The 24,403-nt window shown below is 38.0% G+C and overlaps 2 protein-coding genes across 2 annotated transcripts in view; one reads left to right on the top strand and one right to left on the bottom strand.

Annotated features, from left to right (window-relative positions):
- The window catches only part of ANKMY2 (ankyrin repeat and MYND domain containing 2), a 33,534-nt gene extending 18,477 nt beyond the window's left edge, over positions 1-15,057 (bottom strand). Inside the window, exons 1-4 of the mRNA XM_033088681.1 lie at positions 14,781-15,057; positions 7,691-7,755; positions 4,456-4,594; positions 2,996-3,094 (exon numbers count right to left, since the gene is read on the bottom strand). Coding sequence (XP_032944572.1) covers positions 2,996-3,094; positions 4,456-4,594; positions 7,691-7,755; positions 14,781-14,847 — 370 coding nt within the window. The 5' untranslated portion in view covers positions 14,848-15,057. The remainder of the gene's footprint in view (positions 1-2,995; positions 3,095-4,455; positions 4,595-7,690; positions 7,756-14,780) is intronic.
- A 359-nt stretch (positions 15,058-15,416) lies between these two features.
- Positions 15,417-24,403, top strand: part of BZW2 (basic leucine zipper and W2 domains 2) — a 56,746-nt gene continuing 47,759 nt past the window's right edge. The window contains exon 1 of the mRNA XM_033088909.1: positions 15,417-15,559. The gene's annotated coding sequence lies outside the window, so the exon portion shown is untranslated. The remainder of the gene's footprint in view (positions 15,560-24,403) is intronic.

Below are 24,403 nucleotides of genomic sequence, written 5' to 3'. Positions count from 1 at the left end.
CGGTATTTCAGTTCAGTGGGAAAATGTTAAGTGATTTAATAAATTGTGCTATCACCATTAACTAACTATCCATGGAGAAAGGAACTCTAAAATAATAAACTTTAGAACCACATTTTTTTTGTTTTGTTTATCTGAAGTACATTTAGGAGGAGAATACTTAGATTTAACCCATGGTCACGAAGACCTCTTCTAGCCAGACAAGAAACATGGAAGCTATAAAAGGAAAACTATGACTACTTAGAAATAAATTTTCTATAGTAGAAGTTCCCATAAAGTCAAAAGAAAATCAAGATTGGCATAAAATATTTGTGAGACACTTCATAAACAAAGGGTTAGCATCCATAATATACAGAAAGCTCCTCAAAGCAATAAGAAAGCTACAACTGAAAGGAAAAATGAGTAACAAATAGGAGAAGGCATCCACAGAAGAGAAAACACAAATGACCAACAATAGAAGCTTAATTTCATTAATATTGAGAAAGTACATTCACAATACAGCATCTTTTCAACTATCAGGTTGGCAAAAATCAAAGAGTGAAAACACCCAGTTCTGGTGAGGGTGGTAATGGGAATGCAAATTGCTATGCCCTTTTGGGAAGCAATCTAGACTTACATTAAAATTAGAAATACACATCTGTGTCTCAATTCATTTTTCTTCTGAAAGTAGGTCTTACACATATTAATGCACTCCCATGTAAAAATTTAAGATCAAGGATCATTATTACATTGTAGTAAAGTGATTACAAAAAAAACTGTAAAATCCAGCAATAGGGGAGAGCTAAATGAACTGTGGCACATCAATATCGTGGAGTATCGGACAGCTATTTGAATAACTAATTTATACCTACTGAGACGGGAGAGACTTCCACAGCATACTGGTGAGTGAAGAAAACAAGTTACAAAGAATGTATTGATTTGTATGATCACATTTTTAAAAAATAACAAAAATCGTGCACCTGGGTGCACATACGTATGTATATATGCTGTTCCACTTGAAGGGAATAAAATGGGGAGAATGAGTTTTTAAAAAGACTAACTATATTGGAAAAGATAATGTCAAATCAAAGGGTGTAATTTTTCTGTCTATGAAATTAGTCTAAACAGATTAATACACAATGGAAACATTACTCTTATTTTAGGATGGGATTATGGACAATTTCTACCTTGGATTTTTATTAATGTAGACATGTTGAGAAAAAGAAAAGAGCATTTGATTATTGGTTAAAACAACAGGTTCCTCCAGTTCCAGCCCTGTGATCTGCACAGGTACCTAACCTTTAGCTGAGCTTTCTATGATTAAATCATGGACATAATGAAAACTTGCAGAGTTAGACAGAACTTCAGATTGTCTTATTGCCTGGCTTCATGGCACATATCAGAAAACAGAGGCCCATGGAGGTGAAGGGATTTACCTGTGATCCAGTTAACTAATTAGCAGTACACACAAACTAAAATGGGAATCTCAAGATTCCTAGTGTAGTGTTCTTTTCTCATTGGACTGACCCCCTCATAATTAGCTTAGAGGTGAGTTGGGGCAACCAGGGAACCCCTACGTGTGGGAGATAAACATTTCTCTGAAGTTTGCACAGAAAGGCCATAGCTTTCTTAAATCCTCCTAAAATTGAATTAAAATATTTGCTCTCACAGAGCTGTCATAAAGTGACTCAGTGACTGCCTAACTTAATCAACAGCAGCTACTAGTAGTAGTTTTAAGATAATTTTATAGTAAAATTTAACAAAATATACAGTTACCACGACCACCGATATCTGACTAATTCCTACTCTATCTACACCTAAATGTAATTTCTGTCAAAACCTCCTTGGAAGAGGATAGAAGATTCCCTCTCTTTGATGTATTTCTATGGAACTGTTACGTTCTCCCTGAGAGTATATTTTCACAAGACCGGTTATTGCTATTAGACTCTAAGTGCCATAAACGCATAAATGTCCTCTGTCTTGTTCACCACTGTAACCAAAGCACCTAGAGTGATGCTTGGCATATAGGTTGTAAACATTAAGTATTTGTTTAATAAATTATTAGTCCCCACAAGGCTACTTACTGCACTCTCAAAAAATCAGATGTTTACAGCTTTGCTTTTCTATCAATGGACTCTCCTAACTGCCTCTCCTCACTCTTCTAAATCCCCTAGGTTATGTCCAGTAACAGGATTAACATATCAAAAAATATTGGACACACAATAAATAGCTGTGGTTCATGAGAATGATAATGAAGGAGTTGTATATACTATTATTAAGGCTCCTTCCTATGAATTACATTATTATAATTATTATTAATAATAGTAACTGATGGCATTTATTTAGTACTGCACATGGAGCTCTTTAAGTCTATCTTCTCTTTTAATCCTTTCAGTAACCATGTAAACATGTTACCTTGAGGAAACTGAAAGTCAGAATCATTCAGTAACCTACCATGTTTTCCCGGAAAAAAGACTGAGCTGGACCAGCAGCTCTAATGTGTCTTTTGAAGCAAAACTTAATATAAGACACGGTCTTATATAAGACTGGGTATAGTATAATATAATATAATATAATACTGAGTCTTATATTAATTTTTCCTCCAAAAGACACATTAGAGCTGATGGTCTGGCTAAGTCTTATTTTCAGGGAAACACGGTACTAGTGAGTGGCACAGCCAGAATTTAAACCTTAGACCACTGACTCCACAGTTCATGTTCTTAAACATTAGGTTAAACTACTTCCCTTAGAGAAATAACATATGCTCATTCAAAGCATTTATCTGCAACTAAAATGGCCCCACCATACTCTGTATCTCACAAAGTGGAAATTCCAAATAGCTTGTTCATTTTCTCCAAAGTGTCACTGCGTATTTTATTAAGTTAGACAAAACCTAGTGAGCTGTGAACATTGTGTTGTTAAAAAACAAATAAAAATGTTCTCTGAGAAGCAAAGTGGTATTTTTTCCATGGAGAAAATTTTGGGTATAACCTCATGTAAAACTGCCATAAAAACTCACCCACAAAGGCTGCCATCTGAGCTGCTGTTCTTCCCACAGAGTTGACAATATCTGTCTCAGCGCCAGCTTCCAACATTACCCACGTGATGTCTTTATTACCTAGGGTTAAATGGGAACATATGTGCTAATGTTAAGGAACGCTCAGTTCAAATACCCCTTTCTAAATTATCTGTACCCTTTCTTCTCATTTATTAAGTTTCAGGTTTTCATCGTATGGATATTTCCATTGTTTCCTAAACTATAAATCATAATGACAGTAAAGAGTAAAATGCTACAAGAACCCACATAGAAATTAAACTTATTTTCTGGAAAACACATCAGGCAAAAACGAATTGAATAGATTTGAGTATCACTTTTTTTTTTTTAAACAGGATGAAATACATTTGTCTTGATGATGCTTAGTACAAAGTGAAAACAAAAATATCAAAACAAAGACAGAAGAGATAAAATGAAGTCTTCACTTAATATCTGCTAACCCAACCCATCCATTTGCATTTATTCTATGTGCATTCTATCACTAATGGAATCATTATAGATATTTACATTCATTGTTGTAATTTACATTTCTCTGATATTGGTGAAAGTGTTTTATATGTTTATTAGCCAGTTGTATTTCTTTTATTCCCTGTTCCATTTTCTATTTAATTTTCTACCGCAGTATTTGTCATTTCTAATCGATTTATAAGAACTTTGCATATATAATAATATGACCCTTTAAGATATGAAGTAAATATTTTCCTTAGTTTTTCATTTGTATTTTAACTCTATATAGTATATTTTATACATGGAAATCTTAAAATTATATATATTCAAATTGGTCAATGTTGTCCTTTTTGAATTCCATATTTTATATCATGCTTAGAAATGCTTTCCAGGATTATAAAAATACAGACTATTGCTTTTAAAGTATGATAACATTACATCTTCGTTTTCTTAAAAATGTCAGCAATTTTAGATAACTCCACTTAATTTTAGATAATATTTCCCAATTTTCTTTATTTACCAAATCGTAAGCAACATGAATCAGAATAAATTTCTAAATGGATCAAACTATTTAGCACATAAATATTGGTGAAGCAAACATACAGCTCCATCAGAGCAGCTATTTTCTCAAGAGAACAACAAAACTTTTCGTATTACTTCAATATACAGAACATTAAGGAACTATTATGTAATAAGTTGAAAGAATAACAGATTCAGCTCCTTGTCTACACAAAATATATTGTCACTACAAAGAATCCATTCATTTAAATAACAAAACAGATGAACAAACTAACTATACAACATTTCATATATAACAACTTTTCAAAAACCAGTTCCCACAATTCTTTTCCATTAGTATTGACCTTCAAATTACTATAATAAAAATGCATTTCATTTAAAAATATATATGTATTTATAAAAAAAAGTTGTATAGGTGACTAATACTAATAACATTAGAATAAATGCTAAAACTTCACCAGAAAGTGCAGCAAACATGAGGGCTGTGTATCCATGTTCGTGTTGATGACAATTTACATCAGCTCCATGTCGCAAAAGTAATTTGCACATATCAAGTTTTCCTTTATATGCAGCATGCATTAGAGGAGTCATTCCATTCTTTAACAGAAAGGAAAAATATATATTAATTTTACTTATTTACTTTTCCTCCACCTATATGAGCAATTCCTGCAATTAAATTAAAGACACAAAATAAACATGAATTAATAAAATCATGTTTATAACCTATAAAGTACTTTCATACATAACTTGTCAAATGGCCAGGGCAGGGATCAGAACCCAGATCATCAGGGCTCTCATCTCTACCAAATATTCTTAGTTCCTAGAGAAACAAATGAATAAACAGATACAAATGCATTAAAAAAAAAAAAAAAAAAAAACTAAGGATAAACCTCAAAACAGAATGTCTACCAAGGGGAAAACTGAATAGAGTATGCAATATCCTTAATGAGATATTATAAAGCTATTGCCTGAATTCATCTGTATTGGACGGATTTCCATGAATTACTGCCAATGAACAAAACAAGATGAAGTAAATATATATTATAGTGGTATGATTTCAAAGGAGTGATCTCCCAAACCACATTTATAATTTGATCACATATATCATTTGGTTAGAAAGAAAACAGTATAAATATGAGGAAAAGCTCGGTACTGTTTACATGCTAGATAAATGAACAAGCTATTCTCTGTAAGTGAATGTTCTCAGTAATCCAGGATAAATTCTGTAAGCACTGGAATTTCAACGTTGTTTTGGATGAAAACCTCTCTAAAACATACTATCTCTTTAGTAAATCTTAGAATGCTAATATAATCTGAATTGTTCCTGATGATTCCAGACTCTTACTGGGAACATAAGCCATCAATATTCTCAGAGGGCTATTGAAGTGAGAATAATAGGGAAGCTGGGACCTTTCAGGTGGTTGTGCAAGAGGCTACTTAATGGGAGTCGTCAAAGTTTCTTGAAAGTAGTAATAGAAAAATGATAAGAAGATTATACCTTTAAGACTCCCTTAGTTGGGTCTACAAGGACGGGGTGTTTGAATGTTGGGGTGGGTTGGGTGGATGTGGGTAATCAGAATCTCATTATACAGAGGCAGTGGTAAGGGAGTGGGAATGGACTACTGGGCATACCTTTTTTTTTAAACTTTTATTTATTGTGTTTTTCCAGGACCCATCAGCTCCAAGTCAAGTAGTTGTTTCAATCTAGTTGTGGAGGGTGCAGCTCACAGTGGCCCATGTGGGGATTGAACTGGCAATCTTGTTGTTAAGAGCACTGCGCTCCAACCAACTGAGCTACCTGGCCGCCCCTGGTCATACCTTTTGAATGAGGCAAAAATGTACTCAGAGCATGACTAGGACGATAGCCGGTAAAGGATGATATAACAGGTACATAAGAAGTTAGTGTGTAGCCTGGAGGGAAAGGAAGGACAATACGGGTGGACAGTCAATCACCAGCAATCCCATCTTACAATGAATGAGAGGTTATCTGGCTCAAAGTGAATAATCCCAAGACTACAGAACTGTCCTACAATTATATACACACACACACAGATATATATATATATATATGTATACACACACACATATATGTGTATATATATATATAAATATGTATATATATATACACACACATATACATACACATATATATATGTATGTGTTTTAAAGCAGTTTTCAATACAATGTGATAATATGCTTAAGAGCAAAGGAAACGTGCAAAGCTTTTGGATCTTACATTACAAACTGTCCTTGTGTTTTTATGTCTGCTTGTGTTTTAATTGTCATCTGTGTCAATTATGTCAGCCCATTTATCTGTCTGCCTCCCTGTTTCCTGATACTCCCTTTCTTCTCATTTAAAAAAAAAAAATTCTCAGTTTTCTCTTTGGTGTTTCTGTTTACCAGTTGTTTTCTTAGCAAGGATTGGTTTTCAGAGCCAACCAACGAGAGAGCTTCTTTCCAAAGAGCTAATGAGCTATCCCAACCATGTCATTTGCTGTGCAATCTCTGAACCTGTTTCTGATACATTTTTCCCCATATAAAAGTTTTTGGACAAATGTTGTGTTTTCATTTCTAAATAGTAGGCAATTTCTACTTCTATTTCTTCTTTTACCCAAGAATTATTTAGAAGTAACTTTTTTCAGGTTATATATTTTATTATTTGGATCATATTTTTATTTATTTTCAATGTATTCTATTTCAATGTATTCTATTTGGTGAATTTGTTTGAAATTAGCTAAAAATTCCTTTATAAATAGTGTAATAAATAGACTAATTTCTATTAATGTTCCATGTAAAAAGAAGATGTAGTATTTTTTTCTTATATACAGTACACACTCTTAATTAGCTTAGCTACATTTTCTGTCCCCCGAATTACTTTTTTCTACTTAATCTGATGGCTTCTGAAAGGTGCTATTCTGGTTTTGCAAATTTCTCCTTTTAATTCTATCTTTTTCTTTATGAACATCAGAGCTTATAACATCAGAGCTTATAAGTGAAGGCTTAAAGCTGCTATGTTCTCAGTGGATTATTAATTTAATCTATAAGAAAGTCTTGATCTATTAATGTTTATTTGCTTTAAATTTTATTTTGTCTGATATTAATTTTGCTACCCATGTGTGAGTAAAGGGTTAACAAAACCCTTCCCCTTCTCCATGAGAAACGGAAGTTCAGTTAACTCTCTAGCATTACAACAGTGCTGTATATCAATAGCCACTAACCACATACAGCTAAGGGTTGATACTGAACGGCTCACAATAGACATTACCATCATCTCAGAAAGTTATTTTGTGTAGCAAGTGTTCTAGAAAGTAGACTTTGGGTTTAGCTAACGGTCCCTAGAAGTAGAATTGCTGGATCAAAGGTACGCACATTTAAAAATGACACAAATTTTAAAAGTTTCACCAGAATGCAATGCCAGTTTACACAAAACCATTAGCATATAAAAGTCCAGTGTTTCCCACACTGCACAAGAAATGACATAATTTTGGTTTAATTTGCCCTTATTTGATCACTGATACAATTAACCATGTCCTTACATGCTTATTTGCCTTTGTGACCTGTCTGCTTACATTTGATTTAGATATTAATATAACTCGTGCAGGCACACACGCTAGAAAACAATTCTTATTAGATTTTTATATTATCCATTCTCGTAGGAAATAAAACACTTCATTAAACTTTTTAACATTTTACCTCATCCAAACAGTTGACACGAACATTCTTGCTGCCTAATAGTGTTCCAGCTTCTTGGATAGTACCTTTAAAAAAAAAAACAAACGTTATTTATCATTAGAATAGAAAAAAAATCTAACATTAAGGAGACAGATTTTAAAGGGTTATCTGTAAGACTACTCAGGTTAGGTTATTGAGAAATAAAGCATAAATCACATACTACTATTCCACAAAGTAATTATCCATAAGAATAGATTTACAGAAACTAAAATAGCTCCATCTTGTTTTTATTCCCACTGACCTTAGAGTGTATTAAATTGGCCACATTTTCCTTTTGGCAGTAATACAATAATCACAAAGCATAATATTCTTAATACTGAAACAAATCTTAAAGGGCATCTAGTCCAACCTATCATCCGAAGCTTAAATTCCGGTCAATATAATAATTGGAGTTCAAAATACAGTCAGTATTTCTATAGTTTGTCACCACTGGGCCCTGTGAATTGATGGCATACTTATAATAGAATTCTTGGTTTGGAAATGCTTAGGTAAACATATCTTTAAAGCCTGGCGCTATATAAAAGTGCCCTAGAGTCAATATTCAGACTCTCATACTGAAAGTCCGCTAATGTAATCCTGAAGGTCAGGGCTCTATAAATTTGGATAAAAGCTGTAATTGGGCCACAACTGTCAGGTTTTTCCAGTCTTCTGTAAGGCATACGGACAGAAGCAAGTAGTTGCAGGAAAGAATGTTGCTATTATCATCATGAATAAGAGTCAGCCACAGGTTCTGCCAAAAAATTTCTGGTTTGAGGGGGAAGAGAACAATGGAATTGAATGTTCTCAGAGAGAAAGGATGAGATAAGCCTCTACTGTGAAAGGACACAAAAGAATAAGAACATCCCCCAACTAGGAGTTATTTCTTCTCTTTAAAATTAGAATTATTATAGTTCAAGCATGTGCTAAATGCTGCTTGGCTTCCAGTTAAAGGTGGAATGCAGGATAAAGATAAGCGTGCTTCTCCCTGACCTGCTTCTTACGGGTGTCAGCTGGTTGCCCGTCACCAACCTGGAATAGACAGAGAAAGGTCTCCTAGGCTGACAAACAGCCCTGCTGGGGAAATGTCAAGGAATAACCTGCAAGTCCCTGGAATATGGCAGCGCTAGATTGTAAATAGTGCGTGGTCTGACCCTGTACTCCATCTGAGAACAGCTGGTATCATTGGCTGAATGGCTACAGAATGAGAGATGAAAGCCTTCAAGTATGTAAGCCACCCTTATCCATTCCGGTGGCTTCTTATCAGACTTTCTCAAACATCTTCAGAGAGGAATTACAACAGAACAAAAACTCCCACACCTCACTTTCACTTGAGCAAGATGCTTTAGCTAAGTCCTGTTGTCCTCCAAAGAATAACTGAAGTTATTTTCTATCTGATCGAGATGTTTATGCAGTACAGGAAGAACACCATAGGGATTATTAGCAAGTCAAGGCCTGCTACATGTTAGGGGAAGATGAAGCTTAAAATCATAATTGGCTCACATTAGAGAACAGGCCTATAACTATAAAATGTTTCGCCCAATGGCCAGCAATCTAAGTTAAATCTGTCCTGTCAAGGAGCAATCAGAAATGAAAAAGAGAAAAGATGAGGCATGCACACACATACCACTGCATGCCAGTTAGCCTTTTGAAATGCAGGGACCAAGATAAGAAATTTTTTTCTGGAATGGTTTGGGCTTCTAGAGAATGAAAACAGATTTTGGAAAATGGATGAGCAAAATACCCAAACAGGAAAAACTTGTGATGATTTCTAATTTGGTCTTCCTAATTTAATGACAGTAAGAAACCAGTTTAGAATAGCACAGAAATGTGAAACACAGATTTTTACTTTCTCACTGTCCATAGTAGCTTTTCAAACAATAGTTTGCTTTTATGTTAAAAGATTCATTTTTTTACTCTGGGAAAGAAGTTATGTTAAATCTGATTTAACAAACTCTTAAGACTGGGGATACAGTACTACCGTGTTTCCCCGAAAATAGGACCTAACTGGACAATCAGCTCTCACGTGTCTTTTGGAGCAAAAATTAATATGAGACCCAATATTGTATTATATTAATTATATTATACATTATATTATATTAACCCGGTCTTATAGTAAAATAAGACCGGGTCTTATATTAATTTTTGTTCCAAAAGATGCATTACAGCTGATTGTCCAGCTAGGTCTTATTTTGGGGGAAACACAGTATAAGGGAGACATGAAATGACCCAACATTTATCTTAGGTGGAGACAAAAATTAAGAGATTGATAACTTATGAAAGTAATATTTAATGATTTGTTTTCCTTTTGAGAATTTCTCCAAGTAGCTCAACCAAAGAAGAAAATACAACCCAACCTGCCTCATTAAAGTGGGGCTGACCAACCTAAAAGAATTTCTCCAAGTAGCTCAACCAAAGAAGAAAATACAACCCAACCTGCCTCATTAAAGTGGGGATGACCAGCCTAATCTGGATGGTTCAGCATTTTAGCCGAGAAGATATGATGCTAACAGGGGTGTTCCCACATTACCACCGTCTCTCCTATCTCACCACAGGACTACTGTGAAATTGAACAAGTCCTATGAAACCCTCAGTTTCCTCATCTGGGAAGCAGATAGGAGTATCCAACCCGTAGAGTTCTGAGGAAGACTGAGGGCTTGTCCTAATGGTGGGCCCAGAGTACTCTCTCAGTGCACATGAGATGCTCTTGTTATTTTATATTCAGAGCAGCACAATATAATTCATTGTTATTTCTAATATCTAGATTGGGACCACAAATCTCTAACTGAAGACAAGCAGATGTGAGCAGATGTAGTAGTCAAAACAAACAAAAAGGGAGAAACAAACTTTTGACATTTCTATTTCCAGCAATCCATCAGGTAACCATAGGATTTCGTATGGGTTTCAACCAGTTAGTGGGATCCCCAAAAAGGGATGTTGTAAGGAATCTAATCCCAGTTAAGTTATTTAAAATACTGTGTGTCTTGTTAGTTGCTCTAATGTGTATGTATAAGTAAAATCATGTATAACATAATGTCATAATTTTAAAATAACAATATATGGATTTAGATTTAATTATAACTACATAGTTATAAATGCATTTTAAAAGTAGACTTCTAATTTAACTGTATATTGAAATGGTGAATTTATTTAAATGTGAAATTTCTAAAAGATCTCTTAGTCGTATCTATTATTAGACTATGTAACAAAATGGCCTTCAATTAGGATTATGAATCACTGCATAAAAATTAGAGTATCTAAAAGAGCTGTTGTTTTGTAAATGAAAACAATGAAGCCCATAGAGCATAACCTGCCCAGTCATTGAGTTAATGGTAACTATATATTTAAATTAAAATTTTTCTTTGATCTCTATAATTATTAGTAGACCTGAATCTTTCTAAACCATAAAAATATTAAAAATAACAATACTAACTACACAGGACTTACAGCAAGATCTTTCTTAACAGTCCAGAATTGGAAACAACTGAAATATCCATCAAAGCGAATGATTAGCAAATAATGGTACAACCATATATAAAAATAAAAGAAAATGAAAAATAGACTATCGGTACTGCATAAATGAACCTCAAAATCATGATGCCGAGTAAAATAAGCCATGCAAAAAAAAAAAAAAAAAAAGGTCTACTTACTATATGATTCCATTTAAATAAAATTGTAGAACAAAGGGATCTAATCAACAGGGACAGAAACCTATCAGTGGTTCCCTGGAGACAGTGGTGGAAGGAGTGACAGATAATAAAAAGGCATAAAGAACCTTTTGTGGGTGATGGAACTGTTGATTATCTGGATTATAGTGATGGATGTATACCTAAGTCAAAACTGATTTTTAAAATGTGTACACTTTAAATGTGCACCATTTATCGTATTTTAATTATACTTCAATGAAGTTGGTAGAATAAGCTTTATTATCCAAACCTGTTTCATCGCTCATTTTACACAACAAATGAAAAAAAAAAGTGAGTACATTATTATCTTGTTAAGTCAACAACAGTAATTCCAAGGATTTCAAGTACTAAACAAAGTAAGTAATGGGATGTCTTCTGGTTTATATCCTTAAAGAAGGTTTAATGTATTTTGAAACAGTGCTTCCTCTGTGCTTAAGGAAAAAGATACCAGAACTTAGAAGAATGGGTCAATCTACCAGGAATACAAGCCAGTTAAATGTGCTCCAGTCATTTCAATTTTCACTCCTTAAATGTTGTGAAATGGATGCTGTCTTTATCTGTGATTTATATGGATAGGAAACAGCTTAAGTTTCACCTGGAACATCTTGGCATTCTAACACATATACAATCTGTAGAATACTTCGCATGTGAATTCACTCAGAAAATGAAATTGTTCTAAAAGTTCCCAGGAGCAACGTGTGCTATTTTCTGGACTGGAAGTCTGCTTAACTTCTGGAGGGCAGTGATTGGAAGAAAAAAGCACTCAAACATTTGCTGAGTTTATTTTAGATTGGCCAAGATGATAGGTCACACTTGGCTGAAAATTTATTGTTAGTTCCAAGTACTAGTACTGACTAATCTAGTGCTTCTCAAAGTTAAGAAATGTACTAAAGGGTGAAAAAAATATTAAGAACCCCCCACTCCCTTAAAAATATGTTTCTTACACAATAAATTTTGCTCGTGACCTTTATTCAAGTATTAACCAAATATTATTTTACAAATTGAATATCTTCAAAACTATAAAAGTCAATAACATTTAAAATGAAAAGTAACTTGACAGATGAAAATTAAATTGCCTCTCAAAGTGAATACAGTATGGATGGCTACGGTGCTGGTTTCATTTTTTTGTTTTGCTTTCAAGTCCAGCATATTTCTAGGACTATGGGCTGTATGATATCTCTGCTCCACCGCTTTTACCTGTGTGACACTGGGCAAGTTATCTAATTTCTCAGTTCCTTGGTTTTCTTGTCTCTAAAGTGAAGACATGTTTATGATAATAACACCCAACACTAGTAACATTTTAAATTCTTTACATATGCTAATTCATTTCATCATCACACAGTGTTGTGAGGTGGGTACCACTTTTCACATGGAGAACCTGAAGCTCAGAAACAGACACTTGCCCAAGGACACATCTCCAGCAAAAGACTGTGGTAGGATTCCAAACCAGGCCTGCATGGAACCACATCCCATACTGTCTCTCACAATGTCGTAGCTGAAAAATAATTCCGAGTTCATCAAGTGATAATAATTATGCCTGGCTCATAATAACATTCAATAAAGGTTGGCTGTAGTTTTCTCCTATCTGCCATTACTTCTCTTTGAGAGTATAGTAGTGTCCCACGGACCTTTACTTGATAAGAAAGTATCCACATACTGAGTTCATCTCAGTTCTCTCCTCCTCTTGGGCCAATAGAATTGGTGAAAAACAGCAGTGTGTGCAGAGGTGCAACTTGATGCAGGATGTGAGCCCAGAAATACCACAGCACTAATCTGCTTAAATTCACATTAATTCTCTTTTATTTAATCTTTAAAATATAAACTGGTGGACATCTAAGAATATATCCAAGGATTCCCCCCCACCACGACTGCCCCGTTCAGAGACCCACTTTATAAAACTACTCACTTGTTTACACTTCTAAGAGAACAGGATAGCTCTGGACTGCTTTAAAACATTATTTGCATCCCTAGTGGATTGTGGGTTGATCCTTTGTCTCCTTTTTGCCCAGCACAGTACCTGGCACACAGCTGGGACTCACATGTTTGCTGAATTGAATCCCAGAGCCACCAAAGGCAGGGAGAAATTACCCAGAGAGAGAGTTAGAATAGAAAGGCTGCAATGCCAAATAGGTCAGTGATAACCGTGCAGAACAAACGAAGACAGCAAGTCCCACAATTCCAGGCAAAGAACATTTATGATAAATATAGCTGCGACTTAAAATTGCTGACATCAGATGGGGTGGTCTCCGCTCATCCGCACCTGTTGAGTTCAAATCCGATTTTTTTTTTTCTTTTACATTTAGACTTTACTTGTCAGCATGAAGAATAAATCTGCCTTACTCTCTCTGGGGGTCCAGATTTGGGCCTGACTACTTAGAAAGAAAGACAAGACTGGAAACTGGGAAGCCAGGCACTGGATGCTGCAGTGCCTGGCCTCTCTGCCATTCGAGGGCAGACGTGGCTTTCTCATTCTTGAGCTTAAAACAACCACATTAACTGTGCCCTCCGTCCCATGCATCCCCATCCCCGCTCTGTGGCTGCAGGAGAAGTCACGTAGTCACGCTGATGTACCTGCCAGGTAACGGGACTTAACAGGGAACACCTCTGGGACGTCCTTTCCGGAATGAGGGGGAAACACGTCTTCTGGCTCGTCCCCAGGGCCCGCGTCTCCCTGCCTACGACCCTGAGCGGCGGAAGCGGGACACGCGTTGCGAGAGTGGAAAGGAAAGCGCGATTAGAAGATCGCAGTCGTACTAAGTGTGCTGAGGGGTGTGGACGCCTAGCCAAACTCCTCGCTTCTCTGCAAGTTCCTGCAGGGGGTAGAAGGGGTCTGGACGCAGAAACTTCAATGGGGCAAATTACAGAACTAGTTCTGTGTCCTAATAAAGAACCTTTCTCCTTAGTAGCTCCCTCCACCCCCAAGCGGGGGCGGGGACATCCACGGAATCCAGATCTTTCGGCCTCCGGAAGTCGAAAACGGCCTTTTAAACACCCGTCTAAGAACCTGAAACTACCAGGCCACTGTCGCCAAGACAGACCGTGGTCAAAATCATCTAAGTAGTGTTGAAGAATGCACACCCTGGGGACCACACCCCTGGATCGTTCTTTATAATCTGAGGGGGGACCTGGAAATGTGTACCTTTCCAAAAGCTAATTTAAAGGACGAGCCTCTGTAACCTCCGCTCTCATCCCAGCACTACTTCTCCCTCCCTACCTCTCCGCCCCCGCAACCGGTCCCAGACCAAAGCGAGAAACGCTATTTCCCGGTCCGGGGCAGCGATCCATGCAGAACCGCAGCCCAGGGTCAGCGGGGCCTGGGGCTCCTCCGGGGCTCCGCCACGCCTCCAGGCCAGACTGGCAGCGCCTCCGTGGCAGCCCAGCACCCATACCTTTTCCGATGGCTTCCAGCAGCTCCTTTTCCTCCTGGGTCAGCTCGCCTTTCTTTATGTGAACCATTGCTCCCGCCAGCTTGAAGGTTATTCTGAGTCTTTGGAAGAATTAAAAAATAATGATGTGTCTGTGTTAGGGACGCCAGCCGCAGAGGGGCAATTAGAGACCAGAATACTGAGTAGCCAACCGCGGAAGCATTCGAATTCTCTCCTCTCTCCCGCGGGCTGGCGAGCAGCCGGCGAGCTCCGGCGAGCCGGGCAGGCGGTCTCCGCAGGCCCCAGCGGCAGTCACCGCCCCCCGCGAATCATTGGCCGAGTCCGTAGGAGGAGCCGTAAGAGGAGGCAGCCAAAGACTCCCATTGGAACAGCCTGGGAAGACAAAAACAAATGGAGAAAACCAGAGGGGGGAAAATAAATTCCTCTTACCCGTCTCCCACTCCTATCCTGTCGGGTTCAGATACGCAGGGTCACGCAATATTTAAAAACTCTATCTGTAAGTTCTGTGTCCGGCGATGGCTGCTTAGGGCGTGCAGAGGCCCCAGGTTCTCGCTCACCTCCCCCATTTCCTCCGGAGTGGCGCGGCCCGGGTCGGGGGCGGGCTGGGAGGCGGGGCGGGGCGGGGCGGGAGGCGGGGCTGCGCCGGGCTCCGTGTGTCTATGTCAATGTGTCTGTCCTTCACTCCTCCATTGTCTGCCGCCGCCACTGCTGCCGCTACCACTGCTGCTGCTGGAATCGCCGCAGCTCCCAGCCTCGCGCGTCGCCGCTACCTTCTCCGACAGGTGAGAAGCAACCCAGGTGGGGCAGGGGGAGCAGAGGGGGCTGCGGGAACCGCGGCCGTCGCCCCGCTGGGGCTTCCACGGGGTTGGAGCTGGCTGGGAGGAAGCATGTGCCTGCTGGGGTGGGTGGCTTACTGCCTCTCCGTGGGGAAGCATACCCTCGACACGATGAACCTCACACATACCACGTATCAGTGCCTCCGAGTGAAGACCCGCCACTGGCCACATTTGGCCGCCCCGGGAGACCCTGGGACCGCGAGCGGGTGGGGGCCCACCACGCGGTGGGAAGTGGCGGGTGCACATCGTCTCGTGCGTGGCACGGCCAGATGCGTCTCCCAGGGAGGCCGGGGCTGAAGCTCAGGACTAGGGGTGGAAAGGAAGAAGGTAGTTATCTTTTGGCAAGCCTCCCCCTCACCATCACCACACACACGCACACTACTTGTCATCTCCTCTGGCCTCTGTGGAAGCTGTAGAAGAAAACAGGGTCTGATTCGCTTTGTGGTGCCTGTTAAGGATGTTTGGAAGCAATTTACACTTGCACTAATACTTCGTTTAGGAGAGACGACCTAAAGGGAAAGGGGAGGAAGGGCCTCTTCGCTCTGCTAGAGTTCTCAGTCTCTTTGTAACTCCGATCTTGAGATTTATGGAAATAGGGAGGGGAAGGGAAGGGGGCGGAGATTAAATTGGTGTTGCTGTCTATATATAGCCTTAGATTAGCCTCTTAATCCAGTCTTCATTCAACTGTAATATGTAGCCTCGAGCTCCAATAGCTAGGGGGTAAATACAAGTGTGCACCCTCTTGTGGCTTAGACACAAGACTTGCTTGCTGATACGAAGTCAGTCATCCCTCCAGGGCGCGCATCCGTAACATATTTACAGCATCAGTGAAAGCTGCTTCAGAAATTAGTGTGTACGTTTCGTTTTATTGTTGTTTCTCTACAGACTAGTATTGATGTTTCTCCCAAGATCCATCTGCTTCAAAGAGAAATATTTGAATAATTAGGTGGTTTTTGTTAAGCATCCCTACCACCACTCTTTCTCCCCACAGTGTATACGAAGTGAAGTGCATTTTCCTTTGGTTTACACCATCATCTTTTTTTTTTTTTTAAGCATTCACCAACACTTCTGAAATTCTGGAAGATGTTCATCATTATTTCCTGCCTTTAACAAAAATCTTTCTTAAACCCCAGCTGTTTTCTTCTCTAAGACTTCTTCATCTTTACAGACTGGGGCAGATCTGAGCCAGAACATCTCACGTGAAAATGGTTTGAAATTATCCATCTCAGTGTACAACAAAGAAACTTTTGTTGGATGATGCTTTAATAATGATGTGGCTGTTCAAACAACATGTAGTAAGGCTTTTGAGAGTGACCAAGCTTTTGTAACACTTAGAATGCTGTTACTGCCACAGTCTCAATTGATTTAAAACACAGTATCATGCAGTAGAAACCCACCTAAGAAAATGCTTCCAGAGTAACCTCCCCTAAAATGTGACTTAACATCTTACAGCAGTGCATGGCCAGAATTGGGTACTTCATTGCCAGTATTTCCATCTCTTGTGCCAAATTGGGGCCATGGTTACTTGAAGGTCACACCTGTTTGTCTCACTGAGGTTGTCAGATCCTCGATGATAGCAACTTATTATTACTTCTTGGTGCCTTATGGCACCTGGTTGGTATTTAGTCCTCTGTGAATACATGACTTCAGTAAATCAAGACATTTAAAGACAAACTAACATCTACCTAGAAATGCAGATAAATAATATGTTGTTTAAATTTCTAGAAACAGATATGTAATGGATAGTGTTCATCAGATGGATTACATTAATCGTTTTGTACAGTGTTAATATTTAATGTAGGAATAAGATTAGCTAATGAGCATCCTTAAACTAGATCAAGGAACTTTTCTTGTACTAAGAATATATTCATATCAAAGAAGTTTTATTGATAATGAAATAACTACATATTGAGTATTTAGTCTGTGATAGATATTCTACCAGATGCTTTGTATAGGATTATTTTAATTATTATTATAGAATTGTGGGAATTACCAATATTATTTCTGCAAATAAGAACACAGAAACTAAAAGAAATTAATCAATTTGCCCATCCCCCACCGTTAGGAAGTATCAAAGCCAGAACTGGAATGTAGATCTGTCTCTAAAACTTTTCTTCTTTTCCTGATTTTCTGCCTAGTTGGCTGACAGTAAGGGGGAAATTATATATCCTGTTAACCAGCTAATAGATAGTCATATGGTTCAGCATGCCGGAGGGACAAAAGTCTCTCCTTCCTCTCTCTCCAGTTCCTTCTCCATGCCCTACAACCAATGTATCTATTCCTCTCAAATCCTTCTTGAGATATTTTATGTGTTTATTCCTCATACTCATATGTATATTTCCACTTTTTTTTTTTACAGAAATGGGAGCATGCTAACACACTGTTCCACTCTGTATAATAGAATTTGTATAACGCTTTGGTCTCTCTTCTGTTTCTTTCTTTACATTTTTAGAAATACTGATTTCTGAAATGTCTGAAATGCGTATACGTGTCCCCTCATCTCTTTTCTACTACTGTCACCCTGAACCTCTCCTGGCCTATTGCAATGGATTTCCTAAGTGGCCTGCTTCTCTCTCATCTCACCCCATCAAACTAATTCAAGACACCACCAGTTCAATAAACATTGAGCACCCATCATCCACGCAAGAGTGAGACATTCTGTAAAGGTAGAACGGATTCACGTAAACCTTGTCAATGACTTTTCTCTGGCCACAGAATAAAGGCTCAGTTCTAGCCTGGAAGGCTCCAGCTTCTGGTCCCAGCAGACATTTCCAGTCAGCCAGCCCCTCCCACATGCTCAGCTCTTAGGTTCACCAGGCTGCTGCTGGTTCCCTAACATGCCAGTAATTTCCACCCATTTGTTTCTGCTTTTCTCTTCCTGGAATGACCTCCCTTCCCTCTTCACTGACTCTCTCCTCCCACAATCTGAGGGCTGCTCAGTTTTCAAAATGCTATTTACATGTAACTTCTTCTCCACCTTTCATGATCACCTCTCCCACCCTGTTTACTGAGGAGAGTACAGACTCTGGTAAACACATTAATTCACGTCCTTCAGCTAGGGGCATAGGTAAAATCTTTAGACAGGAGTTACTGGTGCAATTATTGACATCCTCTACAGCTCTCTGTCTTCTAATGACCCTCAAGGGCCCCCCACCCAAGTAACATCGTTGCTTCTTCCCTTGGATCCCCATGAAAATACCTAAAGCAGTCACCCTTTTCATGGCATTCTGTTATGGCTATTATTAATCTATTTGACCCCTTCTCCTTCTAGACTTTAAATTATCGAAGTAATTTACCTTTGTTCATCAAGATTGTAACCCATTGTCTTGTACCTACTGTATGCCCAGGATAAGCTGAGTTGTATTCAGTTGGATCTTCAAGTTATTTTAGGTGGATTTGTGTCCGTACTTGATTACTTCTTCTTGGCACTGTGACGTTGATGGTGGCATCATCACAGTCATAACCAAGGACAGAAGTTCTTCAAATGTTTTCAGTCTCAAGCTGCTGGATATGCTGACAAATGCTGTCAACCAAGAAAAACCTTTTCCAAGTGCGCATGTTGCAAACTTTGCGTGCCCTGCTTGGATTCCCCCATGAAAGCCCCTGCCCTCCAGCTCTCTGTCTTAAGCGAATGCTGTTTCCTTTTTATTGCGGGGGACTAGCTCGGGTTTGAGTATTCTATCTTTCGGGGTAATGTCTTCCTTGACATTTGACTTTCTGTCCTTAGACTTAGGTACATTTCTTGACTGAGTGGATATTTAATGACATTAAGGAATTTTATGTTCTTTCAGGTTGAAAATAAGATTGTGGTTATATTTTTAAACGATCTCTTATCTTCTGGAGGTATATACTGAATTACTTAAAGAGAAAATGATACGACATCTGAGATTTGCTTCAATGTAACTGTGACAGTGGGGGACTAAGTATCAATGAAACAAAGTTGATTTAACGATTGGAGCTGGGCAATGAGTGTGTTGACGTCGTTATACTGTTCTCTCTACTTTTGGATATGGTTGAAATTTTCCATAATGAAGTTTTTAAAGTAAAATTTGGAAGTATTACAGCCTCTAAGAAATTGTTCTTCTAGGTTTTTTCCTAACAAAACATAAGAAAGTAATTTGAATACAAATGCTCTTTCTCTATACTTGGAATTTAGCTTATGAAATTATTCATTTAAATGTTAAAACAGTTATACCTAAATCAGCAAGAGACTGTCCTGTGAACAATGCTTTTCCATAAACTGTTCACATCACATTTTAACTGCTCCATGAAAATAACAGGTAGGTGGCATTACTCAGTGCTATGTCACAGTTTTATGAATATCTTACTGGCAATTAATCTTCATCATTTTGAGAAACTGACAGAGTAATTTGCAGACGAGTCTGAACAGGGGTGCAAATATATTTAGTTTAACTGAGAAAATCAAGAGGTGAATGAAGTAGAGCTACTGATTTTCTTCTGTGTCTCATAAAACTAAGTCAGAAGGCATTTCCCCCCCCAAAAAAAAATAAAAGTGTACCTAAACTGCTGTGAGCTGTGTCAGTATTGCTAGGCTACGTAGATTAATGTAGGAAAATCAGGACCAGACTCAGGCACACCTTGGTGTGTCTTCTAGGTTCTTACTCTGAGTTTGCATATCTAACTGCTTGTTTCAACACCAATTTTATGGATTTTTGCAACTTTATTAACTTGTGTCTTGATGTTTAAGTTTATTATGTTTTGGACTTATTAAATGTCAGTGTATCCAAAGGACAACATGTAAATTTTTTGTATCCTTATAATATGTCTCCCCAGACTTTATTTGAATGGTTTTTTTAAAGAAGATTTAAATTCAAAGTCAGGTCTTCACGATGTCTAAGGACTATGTAGCCAGTCCAGTATCACTGCAAGTTCATGTTGAAGCACACGTTAGTATATATCCAACTTAGACACATGTTTGTATTGGATATGTCACTGTGGAATTTAAAACTCTAGTCTGGTGCCTCTTATCTCTGAGTATAATAAAACTGTTCCAACAATTAAAAATAGAAAGTTATTTCTGCATCAGAAGGAAAAAGGTAGCATTCACTTTCCCAATGAATACATTTAAGCTGGAAAATTGGAGTTTTTATCTCTTGTCATTTGGTTATCTATTGTGGGGTTATGTTAGAGCCTGCAGACAAAGCAGTCCTTAAAACTGTGTTCTTTAGCCTCCGAGTAAAATCTCTTCCTGGTCTGTTGATATGTAGAGTAAAGCAGTCCCATTAAGTAGCCTCTTCTGACCTGGTAGGAAATGATTATGGATGGTCCCTGGGAGACACTCAAGCATAGCCACAACCCTGGGAGTTAGAATGAGAAAACCAAGGCTCCAGCCTCCAGGATGAGATTTATTTTCCAAGGCTTTCAGTTTCTCCATATATAAAACGGGGATGTTAACCAAATTTATAGGGTGACTTTGAAATCTGTGAGGATACGCTGTGGAATATAAAATGTTATATAAAAAGTGAACTGTTATTTTTAGGGCCAATTCTGTCTATTTTTGCAGTTGGAAAATATATGAATAACATAATTATAGGCCTAGCTGATAAATCATTTCAAAGTAAAATTGTATAGACGTTAGTATTTGCCATAAGCCTATCTTCCTGCATTTTGGAAGATGAAAATTATTTTTCAAATTAAGAGAGACTCTTTCATACAAGATATAACTCTAGTAATCGTCTCTCAGAATTAACGTTATTTTTTACATTAACAAGAAACTCGGTGTGCATTTACTATGTTCAGTGAATCACACAGGATAACACATGATCTTTGTCCTCTAGCGGCTTATACTATCCTGGTGGAGACAGGCCAGCCCCTGAAGCAAAAGGGGCTAAGGTAATCGTCCTAAAGCTCTTCCCATAGGTTAGACACCTTTGAGCAGTTACCTTCGCATGTTTAAGTGGCTATCTGGCTCCTGCCAGTCTTCCATCTCTAAATCCAACAATGTTGTTGCTCTTCTACCCAATCCCCTGTTTCCTGCTCCTGGAATACCCTCCACCCCTTCTGCATATCCCATTTGACTCAAATCCTTCTCGGCTCCAATGACCCCTCCTCCGCAGAGCCTTCTCCAGTCCCCAACCAGAGAGAGAGCAGTACAGACACAAGGGTGGAGCTCAGTGGAAGGTCTGATTCCTGGGGAAAGTGAAATTTTGAACAGAGTCTGGAAGGATTGGTGAATTGGGCCAGGCAAGTCAGAAGAGTAAATATTAGCTGTAATTGCAGGGCCAACCATACTGGAACTAGAAATGATTTCATTCAAAGCTGTGTTCTCCTCAATGTCAACTTTTTAAAATCAAAAATGCAGTAGATTATATTTTAAAGAACACATTGATAGTATGTTCTTGCTCTCAAGTAATTTATAAAATGTGACATCCCATGGTGAAGACTAAACTGAAAATGATAAACCAGTATCTCCAGAATTGGTGGTAGCAGGAAAGTTGATAATGGACTTAAGAAAAGAAACAATGAAAGAGAAAATCATATACTGTTTGAATAGTTTGCCCGTGAATACAAAGTGATTTGAAGTTATCCAAAATAGCTAGTGTATAAATAGCCAAAACAGCTGGAAAATAAAATGAGTAGGAAATTCTTGGTGAAGTTTATTTTGCAAATGAAATGTCTGAATATCCGATCCATGGAACCTGATCTACACCTCAAAGGAATTTTAGGATTTGTTATTTTCTCAATTTGTTTTTTCCAACTGGACTGTTTTTTTGGGTTTTTTTCCCTATTCTTATGGATAAAGACATTGCTGAAGCAGTTAACCCTGAGAGAGAGCGCTCAGGGGGATTTAACAATCAGATTAATGTGAATCACTTGAATGCGGGAATTGTGGTTGTCATTAGGAATTTCCACAGCATATTTTCTTTGTATCTATTAGGGGGAAAAACACATGATGATTTAGAATAATTTCTAATTTTTTTAAAATATAAAATCTACCAATATTGGCAGGGTGTGCACAAGAATACTTTTCTTAACTCACTCTGATGTCTATGCTCAGGCCGTGGGTCTCTTTAGCAAATATCTTTTGGGCAGTTAAGTACCAGGTGGGATCATTTGGCCTGTTCCAGGTTTGGCGTGTGTTGAGTGAAGAATGTCAAAAAAATGTTTTAATAGTCATATTTGTAAACTGTTCTTTGAAAAATAAAGGCAACTCAATGAATGTGCCATTCTTTTGCTAAATGCTGAGGAGACAGTGCTTTCATTATTCTTCCTTGATTTTTAATATCGAGTGTGTCTTTTTGTTTTTTAGTTTATGTCAAAAAAGAAAGAAAATATAATGATCACATATAAGGGAGATGAACACCACACATGAATATGAAAACTACACTCCTTTGACTATCTTTAATTCTCTCAGTTATAGAAATATTTTATTTGGAAACTAATAATTAAATCTGTGAAAGATATGTTTTTCTCTGTCCATATTTCAATTTAGTTTTATGTTAGATCATGACTTAAAAATAATTGTCAGGTATACTATTATTTTTGAGAACTTCTAAATGAATCTTAAGAAAACTACTGGGCAGAGGTGAAGAATAAGGGATCCTAACACTTACCATCAATAATATAGCATACACCACTGTGGGTGGCGCAGTTTCATGATATTCTGCTGTCATCCTCTTTTGTACACCCACACAAAGGACTTTAATACTTTTCGAACTAACCTTGATAGCTTCCTGGATTTGTGATCATTTCTAAAGAAAAAAGAAAAGAACATGACATTTTTTTTTTCTCAGCATACAAGGTAATAGACTGGGGTTATTATAAACAGGAAGGAGACCCCCAAGTTGATGGTAGAGAGGAAACTGCGGGCTAGAGGAAAGGGATGTAGCCTTAGTGTTTAGGGTGTGAAGACTGTTTTTGTTAGAGTTGGGCCTCAGCAGGAAATAATTTGATAACTGGTTCCTATAGTACTGGAAACCTCGGTGCCATAAATTTCCTACTATTTACATGTCCCTAAGAGGCAGGATTTTTGTTAAATCCTCTCACGAAAGACATTTTTTTTCCTTAATATAAATCCATGTAGAACTCTTTTGCATTTTGGAGGTAATATATGCTAATCCAGTTTATCCAAGTGCTGAACCAGACTTTAAAATTAATATTTATACTTTATCTGATTCTAAACCATAAAATCAGAGGCAAATAATGAAAAACCTGCCTTTATGAGTCACATAAATAATTTCCCAAGACACTGCAGCAACTTTGGTTGCCTATTGGGAAATTGCACTGAGTAGAGCTTGAGATAATCAGATTCTGTCCCTGACTATTCCAGGTATGTGAGCCCCCCTGATGGGTAGGGATTTTTGGTTTTGATCTCTGCTATATCACCAGTGTTAGAATGCAACACATGACCTCAAGCAAGTGGTGTGACATCTCAGAGCCTTCCTGGAGTGTTAGAAGAAAGTCTGGGTTTAGGTCCATGGTTTTCAATCATGTACAGTAATTATAAGTTTAAAAATAAAGCATACACATTGAATTATTAAAGCATTCATAAACACAACTGCAACTCAATGCATCACGTGATGTACCTTGCATACTGGAGACCAGTAATTCTTGTTACTTCAGTCTGCCAGACTTTTTGTGCAGTGCTTGGGTCAAACCTCTACCTGCGAGAAAGGGAGCACCATGCAACTGGTCTGACTGGTCCCTGCTGCATCCCTGGTAACTAGTACCAGATGGGTGTTTGGTAAATGAATACAAAGGAATGATTATATGTTTGAATCTTTTAAAAAAGTATGCTTGAGAGATTTTGGAGTACTATGCTGTTTTGTT

This window comes from Rhinolophus ferrumequinum, chromosome 20, assembly GCF_004115265.2.
Source record: "Rhinolophus ferrumequinum isolate MPI-CBG mRhiFer1 chromosome 20, mRhiFer1_v1.p, whole genome shotgun sequence".
Lineage (NCBI taxonomy): Eukaryota > Metazoa > Chordata > Mammalia > Chiroptera > Rhinolophidae > Rhinolophus > Rhinolophus ferrumequinum.
Note: the sequence above shows the minus strand (reverse complement) of the source record. Positions and strands in the feature narration are given on the sequence as shown.